Source organism: Phoca vitulina, unplaced genomic scaffold, assembly GCF_004348235.1.
Source record: "Phoca vitulina isolate PV1807 unplaced genomic scaffold, GSC_HSeal_1.0 scaffold43, whole genome shotgun sequence".
Lineage (NCBI taxonomy): Eukaryota > Metazoa > Chordata > Mammalia > Carnivora > Phocidae > Phoca > Phoca vitulina.
The window spans coordinates 509,099-522,226 of NW_022589746.1; the positions used below are offsets into that span (position 1 = coordinate 509,099).

General features: G+C 45.7%; 1 protein-coding gene across 1 annotated transcript in view; it reads left to right on the top strand.

Moving 5' to 3' along the window:
• The first annotated feature begins 12,607 nt into the window (after positions 1 to 12,607).
• Positions 12,608 to 13,128, top strand: part of RAB4A (RAB4A, member RAS oncogene family) — a 48,096-nt gene continuing 47,575 nt past the window's right edge. The window contains exon 1 of the mRNA XM_032430302.1: positions 12,608 to 12,858. Within this exon, the coding sequence (XP_032286193.1) occupies positions 12,828 to 12,858 (31 nt within the window). The 5' untranslated portion in view covers positions 12,608 to 12,827. The remainder of the gene's footprint in view (positions 12,859 to 13,128) is intronic.

Consider the following 13,128-nt stretch of genomic DNA (forward strand, 5'->3'; position numbering starts at 1 on the left):
GAAAATACTCAAGGTGACTAATGGAGAGGACCCCGTGGTAAGTAAAGACTGAGGCCGCATGCCAAGCGCAGTGTGAGTGCACCATCTTGGAAGTGGGTCCCCCAGACACAGCCAACTTCTTGACTGTATCCTCATAAGAAACCCCAAACCAGAAGCACCCAGTTAAATTGCTCCAGATTCTTGGCCCACAGAAACCGTGTATAGTAAATGTTCATTGTTTTAAGACAGTGAGTTTTGGGGTAATTTGTAACAGAGCAAGAATTTACTGATCCCTCTAATGTATTCCAACTCCATTCCTGGGCATCACGGCCTTTGGCTCATTTGAGAGTCAAGTTTTCATGATATTCGCCTTTACAACATTTCTACACATGGGCCCAGGCAAACGAACTTCAGGGCCTAGCTCTTAGCCACCACACTACACCACCACTTTGCTGTGTGATAATATAACATTTGCACAGTGCTCTACAATTAACAAAATGTGCTTACGTACATGATCACTCTTCATCCTCACAGGAACCTTGGGGTAGGGGAACTCTTACTTTTGCATGTTTCCACTGTGTAGTTAATGAAACTGAGGCTCAGAGACACTGAAGTGATTTGTCTGAGGTCACACAAGTTGTAAGTGGTAGCTGGGACCCTCAGAATCCCAGACCCTTTGCGTATTTGTTCGCTGAGCCCATTATACCGAAGTAGCACCACCTGAATGCCTTCCTACGGTAAACATTTACTCTCTCACAGCCCTGGAGGCTGTAAGTGCAAAAGCAAGGTGTCAGCAACCTGGTTCCTTCTAGAGGCCCTGAGAGGGGGGTCTGTGCCATGCCCCCATGTCCGAGCTTCTGCTGAGCCGGGCAGTCTTGCCCGCTCCTGGGCTTAGAGCTGCAGCATTGCAACCCCTGCCTCCGTCCTCACATGACCTTCTCTCCCCGCATGACCCTCTGCTCTTCTTATAAGGACACCAGTCTATTGGATGAAGAGCCCACTCTACCGGCCTGACCTTACTCACTCCTTAATTACATCTGCAAAGACCCTATTTTCAAATAAGGTCACGTTCACAGATACCAACATATCTTCTGGGCAGGTGGCGGGAGGCACAAATTAGCCCACACCACTCTCCTAAGTTACATTCTTGCCTAGTAGAAAATCCACAGAGATCCACCGGACTTGGCCTGAACTAGCAATTTTGGGGATTGTCCTCACTGCTGCCATCTTGCTTTGCCGGATGGAGCCCAGCATCCTGGAGAGTACATCAAAGTGCCCACAAGGGGGCACCACTTGACCAGGAAAGTAACAAAAATACCCGTTGTCTTGCTAAATTCCTTACCGAATTTGTTTCTTCGCTTTATTTCTTAAATTAAGATCTTCAAATTGGATCACCCAGAGAGATACAAGGAGTTCCTGATTTTCCAACAATGATTTCTGAGCAGCTTGAAAACTCCTTGTTCCCACTGTGTGGCCATGGAGCCAGAGCTGCCCTGGGCGGGTAGATTCTTGGTGAAGAGACAAGTAGCTCCTCAGAGTCCTTACCACAGGGCAGCCTCTAGAGATTCCAGAGGAGCTCAATTAGAGGGGCCAGGATCTCCCTCTGGACCCAAGATTCAAGGGAAATCATGCATCAAAAAATAAGTTGAAGGGTATGGCCAATTTTCCAGGGCTGGATCAACCTCCTCTCTCTCTCTCAGGTAATTTTCAACTCTATGCGGAGTTGCCCGAGAAAAGTCTTCCTTGTTGGCCCCATCTCTCCACCCCTTCTTCCATTCAGACACATGGTCCAACAGGCTTGCTCCAAAACCCCATTGCATACTGGTTCCCAAAGAGCCCCTCAAGTTCCAAAACCACTTCTCCCACAAACAAAAGTTCCATTTGCTTAAGCTCAGTACTAAGGAAAGACCCCTCTTCACTCAAACACAATGTGAAAACATTTAAGCTGAGCAAAATAGGAGGCTGGAAGGAAAACCCATAGAAACAGCCTCCGTGAAACAATCCCTAATTCCTACCCCAAGTGACTCACCTGTTCCTTGGTATTCTGGCACTTAGCCTTCACACAGCCTTAACATGGACTCATCTGAGATGGTGTAAATGCTCCATATATTCTCCATGGTCATCTTTACTGTTCACAGGTGGCACCAGCATCCATCCATCCATCCATCCATCCATTCAGTTAGTTCCACAAACCTTTTGGGGCATCTAAAATGTGCCCGGCACTCGGGCAGGTGCTAGGGGGGGATGAGAAAAAGAGTGAGAACATTGAAGGTCAAGTCTCCACCCTTAGAGAGTTCACATTCTCGTGTCAGAGGCAAAGTGCCCAGTGAATACGAAACTATTGCTAAATTATGGGGGCAAGCAGAGGGAAAGAAAGAAAGAAACCAAACAGATTGTGCTTTAAGAAGGAAACCAACCATCTCAACAGAGGACCAAGGGAAATTCCTCCTTAAGAAAGGTAAGAGAAGGGGCTCCTGGGTGGCTCAGTCGGTTGAACGTCTGCCTTCGGCTCAGGTCATGATCCCGGGGTCCTGGGATCGAGTCTCACATCCGGCTCCTTGCTCAGCGGGAAGCCTGCTTCTCCCTCTGCCACTCCCCCTGCTTGTGTTCCCTCTCTCGTTGTCTCTCTCTCTCTGTCAAATAAATAAATTAAATCTTAAAAAAAAAAAAAAAAAAGGTAAGAGAAGGCAGGAGAGATGGTGAGACCCAGGGAAGGGGATGGGGCATTGCAAAGCCACCTTCCCCACCAGCTTTTGGAGGTAGCTCTTGCTTGCTGAATGTTGGCTGCTTTCCGAAGACAGAAAGCTCTGGCTGACTGGAGGAGTGATGGATGACCCCTGAATGGGAAAGGAATGGCTCACAAAAAATATATATAGCTGAAAATTTAGCCCATAGTGTATCTCTAGCCCATCCCTATTTCTAAGTGGGTTACGTGTCAGAGAAAGACCTCCGAGCACATGTCTTCACTACTCAGATGTAAAGACCCTGCCACTCACCATGTTTAATATTCCACTCAGGCTCTGCTTCTCTCCATTGCATTTTCCACCAGCAGCCAGACCCTGGATCCTTCAGCAATACAACCCCTTGCAGCCCACACCAGGACTTCTCTGAAGGTGGGGACCTGCTGCATCAGAAACACCTGTGGTGCTTGTTAAACAATATGGATTACTGGGCTCTGGTCCAGACTCAGGAATCAGACCCTCTAGAGATGGGATCCAGAAATCTGTGTTTCTCACAGGTCCCCAGGTGTTCACATATGCTCTACAGTTTAAGAATCTGCAGGAGTCATCTGATACTAAGGATGTACTATATGTTGGTTAGTTGAATTGCAAAAAAATGAATAAATAAAAGAATCTGCAGGAGTCTGCTCTTCATTTCTGAGAAGACACCGGGGTCTATACCAATGCGAGGCATGATTACTCCATGTTTATGATTTGGGGGCGGGGGCATTTGGATGATGAAAAGTGTTAAGGGTTGACTTGTGTTTCCCTCTCAAAATTCATATGTTGAAGTCCTAAACCCCCAGGTTCTCAGAAAATGACCTCATTTGGAACCAGGGTTGTTGCAGATGTAATTAATTAAGAAGTCATTAACCAATATGACTGGTGTCCTTATTGAAAAGGGGACACTGGAACACAGGTACACACACAGGGAGAACGCCACCTGGAAATGAAGGCAGAGGTCAGGGTGATGCTTGTAGGAAGGCCAGGGATGGCCAGCAAACCAGCAAACCAGCTTCCAGCAGAAGCTAGGAGGAGGCCGGGCACGGATGCTCCGTCACAGCCCTCGGAAAGGAACCACCCCTGACGACCCCTCCGTGGTGGGCTTCTAGCCTGCGGGGCTGGGAGGCCACACACTTCTGTTGTTTAAGCCCCGCAGTCCGCTATTTGTTACAGCAGCCTGGCAAACGAATCAAGGTGGCATGGTTCCAACACTACACAGTGCTTCATCGCACGCCTGTTGGCCGAGCCTACGCCACCTCAAGAGGGGGGAGGGGAAGTTCTGAAACCACTTGGACCTAAAAGTCTGGGGGCTGTAGTCACAGGGAGCACCAGTAAGCCCAGGAAGCACCTCGTCTTAGGGCTCATCAGTCTTCCAGTAAGAGGCACAGTCCACCCAGCTGAGGATGGAAACAGTATTGACTACTGTTCGGGCCCAGAGAGAGCTGGTGGTTAACACAGACATAGGAGATTAGGGAGAAGGACAGGCTGTCGGATGTCTGCAGACAGGGAAATGGTGGCTGTTCTTCACAGTGGGAAAATCCCCACCCAATCTCAGAGGACATCCTCTATTTTCTCATGTGACACCGGTAATCCTCTATAAAGGTTCTTAAAAGTCAGCCCAGAGGAGGGCGCCTGGGTGGCTCAGTCGGTTAAGGTCTGACTCCTGGTTTCCACTCAGGGCCCTGGGGTCGGGCCTGCATCCGGCTCCACAGTTAGTAGGGAGTCTGCTTGAGGATTCTCTCTCTCTGTCTCTCTGCTCCCCCCCCTGCTCATGCTCGCTCTCTCTCTCTCAAAAAAAAAAAAAAAAAAAAAAAAAGTCAGCCCAGAGGGCATTTCAAAAGGGCATGAATGAAGTTTGGGGGTGATATAAAGATCCTATATGATGATTGTGTTGTTGTTTGCTACATGACTGTGTAAAAGTTGTCGAAAATAATTTGTATGGAATCGTACATTTAAAATTGAATTTTATTGTATATAAATTATACCTCAATAAAGCTGATTAAAGTAAAAAAATCAGCCCATAACAGAAAATTCTGGCTAAATGTATTTGGTGATCAGGAGGAAAATCCAAAAAACAAAAACCAAAACCCACTCATTTTGCAAACAATCTTTTTAACAAGAAACCAGACTGAAAACAGACCATTTGATTTAAAACACAGTTTAGGGCGCCTGGGTGGCTCAGTTGGTTAAGCGACTGCCTTCGGCTCAGGTCATGATCCTGGAGTCCCTGGATCGAGTCCCGCATCAGGCTCCCTGCCGAGCAGGGAGCCTGCTTCTCCCTCTGACCCTCCCCCCTCTCACGTGCTCTCTCTCTCTCATTCTCTCTGTCTCAAATAAATAAATAAAATCTTTAAAAAAATTAAAATAAAAATAAATAAAACACAGTTTAGAAAAATAGAAAAATAAAACAAAGATAATTTATGATACTTTTACCAGAAAGTGGGGAAAAAAAACAGATGTATTCTAGTATCCTCAGCCGGATGGTTAATCTGATCTCTAAAACATGATTAAAAGAAAAGAGGAACCAGAAAATCCTCTTCACTGAAATGCAGAACAAAAATTAAAAGGACTCATTAAAAAAAAAAAATCCCCGAGTATAAATGTTGTTAAATGCAGAAATAAGCAGAGAAGCATTCCCATTAGACCTAAGAAGATTTGTTGGTAACTTTCAAATTAAAAGATGAAGGTGAGGAATTATCACATCACTAAGAAATGTATCTCCAACTCTAGTTTCCACACTGCATACTGTTCCGTGGAACATTGGCAGCATATTCTTGGATAAACAGAAGTCTGTTTGCCTTTAGAAATAAGTTCAAAGAGTTCAGTTCAGTATTGGAGAATTGGATGTTACCTTCAGGGTTATGTTCTAGCTTAGAGCTAGCTTGAGCTTATGCTTAATTTATAAGGGCGTTCGGGGAATTTTTGCTCCTGGAAACATCCGCCCACTCCCACTTCCAGACTTACTTAGCATCATAGTGCAATAAAGAACCCTGGCTTGGAGCCATCCTTGACTGTGAAAGTAGGGTGAGGAAGGCAACCTTGTCAGGTGAGAGTCCAGGGAAGTTATGGAGAGCACCCAGAACACGGCATGACCCCAAGGCACTATCGTCCATAGGTTCCCTTACATTGCACAGTTTGATGCCTTGTGAAGTCACACTTTTGTCTCGGAGGTTTTCATACTGCATTTTTTTCCTGTTACACATTATAGATGAAAAGGAGAGGTGTCTCGTTTAGTGTGGTTTTAGAGAAAAGTCCCAGCATGGATACACACTTGCCCTGAGAACTGGGACAAACTATGTAATACACCTGAACCTTTGTTTCCTCGTCTACAAAATGGGATAACACCTACCTCATGAGTCTGTGGTAAGGACTAGGTTGTACAATATTACACGTAAGCACTTACGCTATACCTAGTATTTATTAAGTACACAATAAATTACACTAGTATTAGATGATACTTTAAAATGGTTTTATTACAGCCTTTCCACAATTACATGGTAGAATTTAGAAGATCAGCTTTTAAATTTCCTATAAATCAACAAGTTTAAAATTAAGTTCATTACACTAAATTAAATCCATATTAAATCGAGACCTGCTGAGTTTTATTTCCGTCATTTGCTCATTCAACAACTATTTAATTATTGAGGATTTGGTACGCCAAATAGTATATTAGGCATGAGGATAGAGCAGAGAGTAAGACAGATACAACCCCTTCTCTTATAGACCTTATCATCTAGAGGGGGAGCAGACCCTATACTAATAAATCATGTATGTGTTAGGTGGTGGTAAATGCTCTGAGGGGGCACCCAAAGTAGGGAATGTATGAAATGCTGGGGAGGGAGGGGAGGGGTGGAGAAGGGTGACTATTTTATATCTGAAAGGTATAAAACATAAGCAGAGAACATAAACACCGTGAGGGCACAAACCACGTAGACATCTAGGACAAGAGCATTCCAGCAGAAGAAAGAGCATGCACAAAGGCCCTGAGGCCAACATCTTGATGTGTTCAAAACACAACAAGAAGGCTTATGTGATCAGAGCCAAAAGAATGGGGGGCAGGGATGGAAGGAAAGAAGTCAGAGGGGCGGCAGACCATAGAAGATCTCTCAAGCCAGGGTGAGTAAATGAGATGAAGTGTTTGGAGCAGAGTGACATGATGGAACTGATATTCCCCCCCCCCCCCCCCCCCCGCCCACCTATCTGCCCCCAACCCTGGCTGCTTTAAAGGGCTATTGTTCTTTTGGGGTTTGTTTTTGTGTACTTACATTTAATAGGGTCACTGTGGCCACTGTGTTGAGAAGAGACTGTCAGGAGACAAGGACAGAAGCAGGAAGGCCAGTTAGGGGCATAATGCAGAGAGAGGTGAGGCAGGCTTGGACCAAAAGGGAGCAGCACGGGGTGAAGTGGCTATGTTCTGGATGTTTCAAAGGCAGAGAACTTGAAGATGGACCAAATGTCGGCCTGAGGGGCAGCGAGGAATCGAGGAGGACTCCAAGATTTTGTCCTGCACAAGCTGCCACTCACTGAGATAGATGACTGCAGAAGGCATGGGTTCAGTTGAGGAATTTAGATGTTTGCTTTTTATTTTTAGTATTAAGAAGCCTAATAGGTGTTCAAATGAAGGTATGAAATAAACAACTGTACATAGAAGTGTAGGCAGGAGAGAGCTTTAGGAAGCATTAACTTTAGGTGGTATTTAAAGCCTCACAACTGGATGAGATCCACTGAGGAGTAAGTGAATGTGGATAAAGAGACCCACAGACTGAGCTCTGGGGTTGGAGAAAGGAGGAGGAGGTAGAACTTCCTGAGCTGGGGAGATGGACCGGGGAGTCCTCTGGGCACAGTAAGGAGAGGAGGGAGCTGTGCACACAGAGAGCACCAGAGAGTCATGAAGGGTCCCCTTCGAGCCCTCACCTGCTCCTCAGTGTAGGAATGTGTGCAAAGAATCCCCTCTAATTTTTACATCAATCCCCAGCACACACACAAGGTCCAGAAGAATCCCTAATCCTTATCTGTTATATATACAATTAAACAAAGAAAACTTCTCAATGTCTGGCATCCAATCAAAAATTACCTTGCATGTAAAATAGGAAAATACCACTCACAACAAGGAGAAAAGCCAGTCAATGGAAACTGCCTCAGAAATTCCTCAGATGATAAAATTAGTAGAAAATGACATTAAAACCATTATTACAACATATTCTCTCTGTTCAAGAAGCTAGAGGAGAGAACGAGAATAAGTGCTGAACGTGATATATGTATATGCAAACTGAACTTCTAGAAATGAAGTTACAATGTCTGAAAGGAAAATATAATGGATGGGATTAAGAGATTAAATATTGCAGAAAAGATTAGTGAATTTAAAGATATGACAATAGAAATTATCTAAAATGACACACAGGAAGAAAAAAGATTGGCAAATATTAACAGAGCATCAGTTTGCTGTGGGGCAAATTCAAGTGGCCTGGTATATGTGTGTTGGAGTCACCAGAGAAGAGAGGGAGGGGCAGAAAATATATTTGAAGAAATAATGGCTGAAAAAACAATCCAAATCTGATAAACACTATAAATTCACAGACCAAAGAAGTTTAATGGAACATGAGGACAAGAACCATGAAGAAAACCACACCAAGGCACATCATAGCACATCATAACTGAAATCCACAAACCAGTAATAAAGATAAAATCTTTTAAAAAGGCAGATATTAAAAAAAAAACAAAACACCATGTACAAAGGAATGAAGAATGGCCATCAGAACATATAAGCCAGAAAACATTGTTAGAAGAAGAAAAAAACTGCTCACTTAGAAATCTAAACTTAAGAAAAATACCATTTAAAAACAGAAATGAAATAAAGACTTCTTTAGATATATGAGAGCAGAAAGAATTCATCCCCAGCAGACCTGCCCTTCAAGATCTGCTAAGGGAATTATTTCTGGCAAAAAGGAAATGATACCACATGGAATTTGAATCTATGTAAGGGATGGAGGCATCCTAGACATGGTAAGTATGTGGGTAAATATAAAATACTTGTTTAAATCTATTTAAAAGAGAATTTTCTGGAAAATATGGTGTATATATATATAGAGAGAGAGGAATATGGTATATATGTAGGGGAATATTATTCATCCTTGAAAAGGAAGGAAATTCTGAGAGGCTACAACACAGATGAACCCTAAGAACATTATGCTAAGGGAAATTAGCCAGTCACAAAAGAACAGATACTGTATGAGTCCATTCATATTGAGGTGCCTAGAGTTTCAAAATCACAGGCAAAGAAAATAGGATGGTGGTTGCAAGAGCTTGGAGGAGAGGGGAAGAGGGATTTGGTGTTTAATGGAGACAGTTGCAGGTTGCAAGATGAAAAGAGTTCTGAAGATGGGTGGTCACACAACAAAGTGAATGTATTCAATGTCACTGAAATGCACACACAAAGATGGTTGAGATGGTAAATTTCATGTTATGCATATTTTACCACAATTTTATAAAGAGAACTGGCTGTTTAAAACAAAAATAACAACAGAGTATGTGAGGTGTACCACACATGTAGAAGTAGGACTTCCACAGCACGGTTAATGGGGAGGATGGAGGTAAAGTGTTGTGAGGTTCTTATACTTTACATAAAATGGCATGGCACATACAGGTGGACCACGTGACAAGTTAAAAACCTATACCGTAAACCCTAAAACAACCACTAAAATAACCTTACAAGAAGTTATTCCTAACCAGCAACAAAGAAGATAAAATGGAATCATAGAAAATGTCTCTATCCACTGAAAAGGCCAAAAGTAATGAGATCCCAGTAGCAGCAAGCAGAGGTATACACCTATACCAAAAACTATCATGTGTATACTTCAAATATGTGCAACTATGTCAATTACACTTCAATGAAGCCATTTAAAATCAAAGCAGAATAAGCTGTCTGGACAGGTACAAAGTTCTATGGTAGTCATCCCATCTTTCCAAATACAACCTCTTCTCTTTTCCTTCTGGGACATAACAATATTGCACTCTCTGTTCTCTTTGAAATCAGGTGTGGGCACATGACTTGCTTTGGCCCATAAAACATAAACAGAAGTGATTCTACCCACCCCTGATGGGATCATTCTGAGCTAATGCACCATTAGTGTTGGTTTCTTCTCCTGCCCGAGTGATGGTGGGAGTGTGTGTTTCCATGAGATTTGGGTCAGCCTGGGTCTGTGAGTGCTCACATGGAGCCAGCATGAGTGGGGCAGGTGGTCTGAGTGAGAGATGAACTTCTTGTGTTAGTCACAGGCATGTTGGGAGATCTTTGTTATTGCAGCTAATTTAGCCCCTCCTGACCAAATATTCCCTAACAACAGATGTGTCCAATTACAGAGGTGGTAGTTTTAAATGGCCCTGGAAAGCAAATGGTCCAGTGGCCTCTGAGGTCTCTTCCAACCGAAGAGTACATGTCACAGGTGTCACCAGCTTGGGTGTTTAACTGACATCACCTTTTCCAGCCTCTACCTACCTGGGAAGAAGTTGGCTCCTTCGCAAAGTAACACCCAGATATTTCTGAGTCCTTGAGGACTCAGACACAGTTGGCTTAATGTTCTTCAACTCTAGCCACCTAGTAAAGTCACCATGCCTCACAGACCGTGACCAGTGCTCTCTACCAAGTCTAGTTCAGCTGAGGATGCCACGTTCTTTCATGCCCAATGCCACTGCTTTCTGGAACGTCAAGTTTGTGCTGGATTCTCATTCTGAGGACCCACTGTTCTGGGTCCAACCCTATGCCTAGGAGTCTAAAAGGCCCCTCAGTCATTGTCCATCTGTGTCCAGCTGTGTCCCACCCCATGTGGTCCTCTGCCAGTCCTGGGGAACAGGAACCCTTGTGAGGCTGGCAGCCCCCTGAGGTTCCTAATTTGTCACTAAATGTGAAGCACTGCGGGAGAGCAAGAAGGGAAGTATCAGCAACTTGCAGGACCCACCAACCTAAGGAGGCGTGGGTAGGAGGAGTGGATCTATTTTGGAAGAAATCCTTCTCCCTTCATTTCCTGTAGACAAATCTCCAATGTGCTTAGGCTTATGGAAACCTACTTTTACTCTATCACACACCTCCCCTAAAGAGAAAGGAGCCAATAACTGGAGAAAACACTAATTTTGCAATAAGTTTTCCTTTCACACAATCAACAGCACCTCAGAATCAAAGTGGTCTCTGAAGTTTTTAGGATAAATTTATTTTCTCTCAAAGATCCAAAGTAACTAGGATGCAAAGGATCTTTCACATTATTATTCAAAAAATTTAGCTCCTTCAAATCTCAGCTCAAGTATTTCCTTTTCCAGTTGTGATATCTGGCTTTTTATTTGCAAACTAAATGATTTCTTTGGGTAGTTTTTCCAAAACAAAGAGTTTTCCCCAAAGGTCTAGCTAAGTCTTCATGGTCTTAAGAATAGAAAACTGTTCTCAGTTTTGAAATAGCAGCTTAATTTTTATTTCTATCACTCTGTCCAGGTTTCAGAGACCTTGAGGTCCAGTTTCTGTCAATAACCCAAGCAATCACAGTAATGCAGTGACTCCTTTCTTACCCACAGAAGCTTCTGGCAGGAAGAAAACTTAGATCCAAAGAATGGGATCCCTGTCTTTCTTCTGAAATCATTTGAATCAGATTAGCCTGCTATACTCAGTAGTGTAAATTAAAACTAACATGCAGAAAACCAAATAAGAAAGCAACAAAGTATCTCAGCCGTTGAACAAGAAGCATATACAAAATAATTCTAGGAAATTATAGTTCTCACAATATTTCAGCATGGGGCCTTCTCTCTCATTTAGAAGCAAGGATATATTTATTTGCTATTAGGATCAGAAAGAATAAAATGTAAAGCCAAATGGCCACTGGGGAAGGGGGGAAGGCCTCAATGAAGTCTGATGCCAACTTATTTGGAGGATGGAGCCAAATGGACTAGGAAAAAAAAATGTATTTATTAGCATTTCCCCACAGTCCAAGTTGCTTAGGAGCTTAGCCAAGGCATATGTTTAGTATTCTGCTATATCTTTTGAATAAAGTTGGGTCTTACGAGATACGATGTGGCCCTGATCATGCTCAGACGGAGCAAACTCCCAACCAAAATTCTCTTCCTAATAAATGTTTATCTCTGCATTTCCAGCAGAAGGGGCTTCTGAATTCAGTTTTGTGCCTTAAATCAAAATACCCAGCCAACAACTCCTAACCGTAGTTGAGGATCAAGAGATGCTTCCTGCCTATAAGCTAGATTCCCCTACAGTGGGCTGCAGAGGGGCCAATGTCTACGGTCTTATGGGGATTCTCCAGCACCAGCGCACCTTAAGCTTCTGAGAGTTTTCTCCAGACACCAGCCCTAGTCCTACAGGAGAGGGCCTGGCAGGTTTGAGTGAAAGCTCAGTTGCACCGCAGGTAAGCCAGCCTCCTCGCCCACAGGGCTGATCTCTAGCTGGACACCTGGGGCTACTGCCTCCTAGTTACACATTAACCACGTTCCCAGATTGATCATAAAGCTAGTCTTTATGGAAGGAAGTCTTTTCCTGCCTGAAAGCTGTTCAGGACGACGACGAAGTCTTTACTGAGGAGGGCCAACCGGGCAGGACCACCTCTATCCAAGAGCTAGACCCCGGTGCCCCCAACGCTCGGTCACCCCCAAGCCTGCAGATAGCAGGCCCCTCCCCACCCCTGCAAGCCGACCTTAGCCAGCCGCACCCCTCCGTCCGCGCCCCGCCCTCCCCGTGCGCCGAGTCCCTCCCCCGCCTCCCCGCGCCCGGCGCCCCCCGCCCCCGGCCCGGCCTTCCCGCGCCTAGCACCCGCCGCGGGCTGCCTGCGCACGCGCGACCACGGCGGGGGCCGGGCCTCGCGCCCCCTTTCCTCCTCCTCCTCCTCCTCCTCCCCGTCCTCGTCCGGGCCCGGCAGGGGGCGGAGGCCGTGCGCCTGCGCGGAGCCGGCAGTCCGGCAGGGCCGCAGCCGCGGGGTGGCCGGCGGTTGCCGTGGGGACCGCGGGCCCCTCCCTCCTCTGGTCTCCTGCCCCACGCCGTTCCCACCGAGACGCGGAGGACGACCCCGACCCTCCCCTCCCCCCGGCCCGGCCCGAACTGCAGCCGGTGACCGGGCGAGAGGCGGTGCCGCTCCCAAGATGTCGCAGACGGCCATGTCCGAGACCTACGGTACGAGGCCGGCCGGGGCGAGGCGGCCGGCGGCGCGCGGGGGCCGCGGGGGCCGGGGGGCCGGGGGGCCGGGGGCGCGGGGGCCGGGCTGTGTGCAGCATTTACGTGACCTGCTTTTTCAAGTTTCCTCCGCGCTCGCATCCTTGGGGTTTTCCCTTTCTTAGTCCAGTTTCAATAGCTCAGGGTTTGGGAAGCCAGTTTAAGACTTTCCTCTGCGATATTGTCCCCAGCGAGGGATGTGAAGGACTTAGGGCGACGCCTGCATTTCAC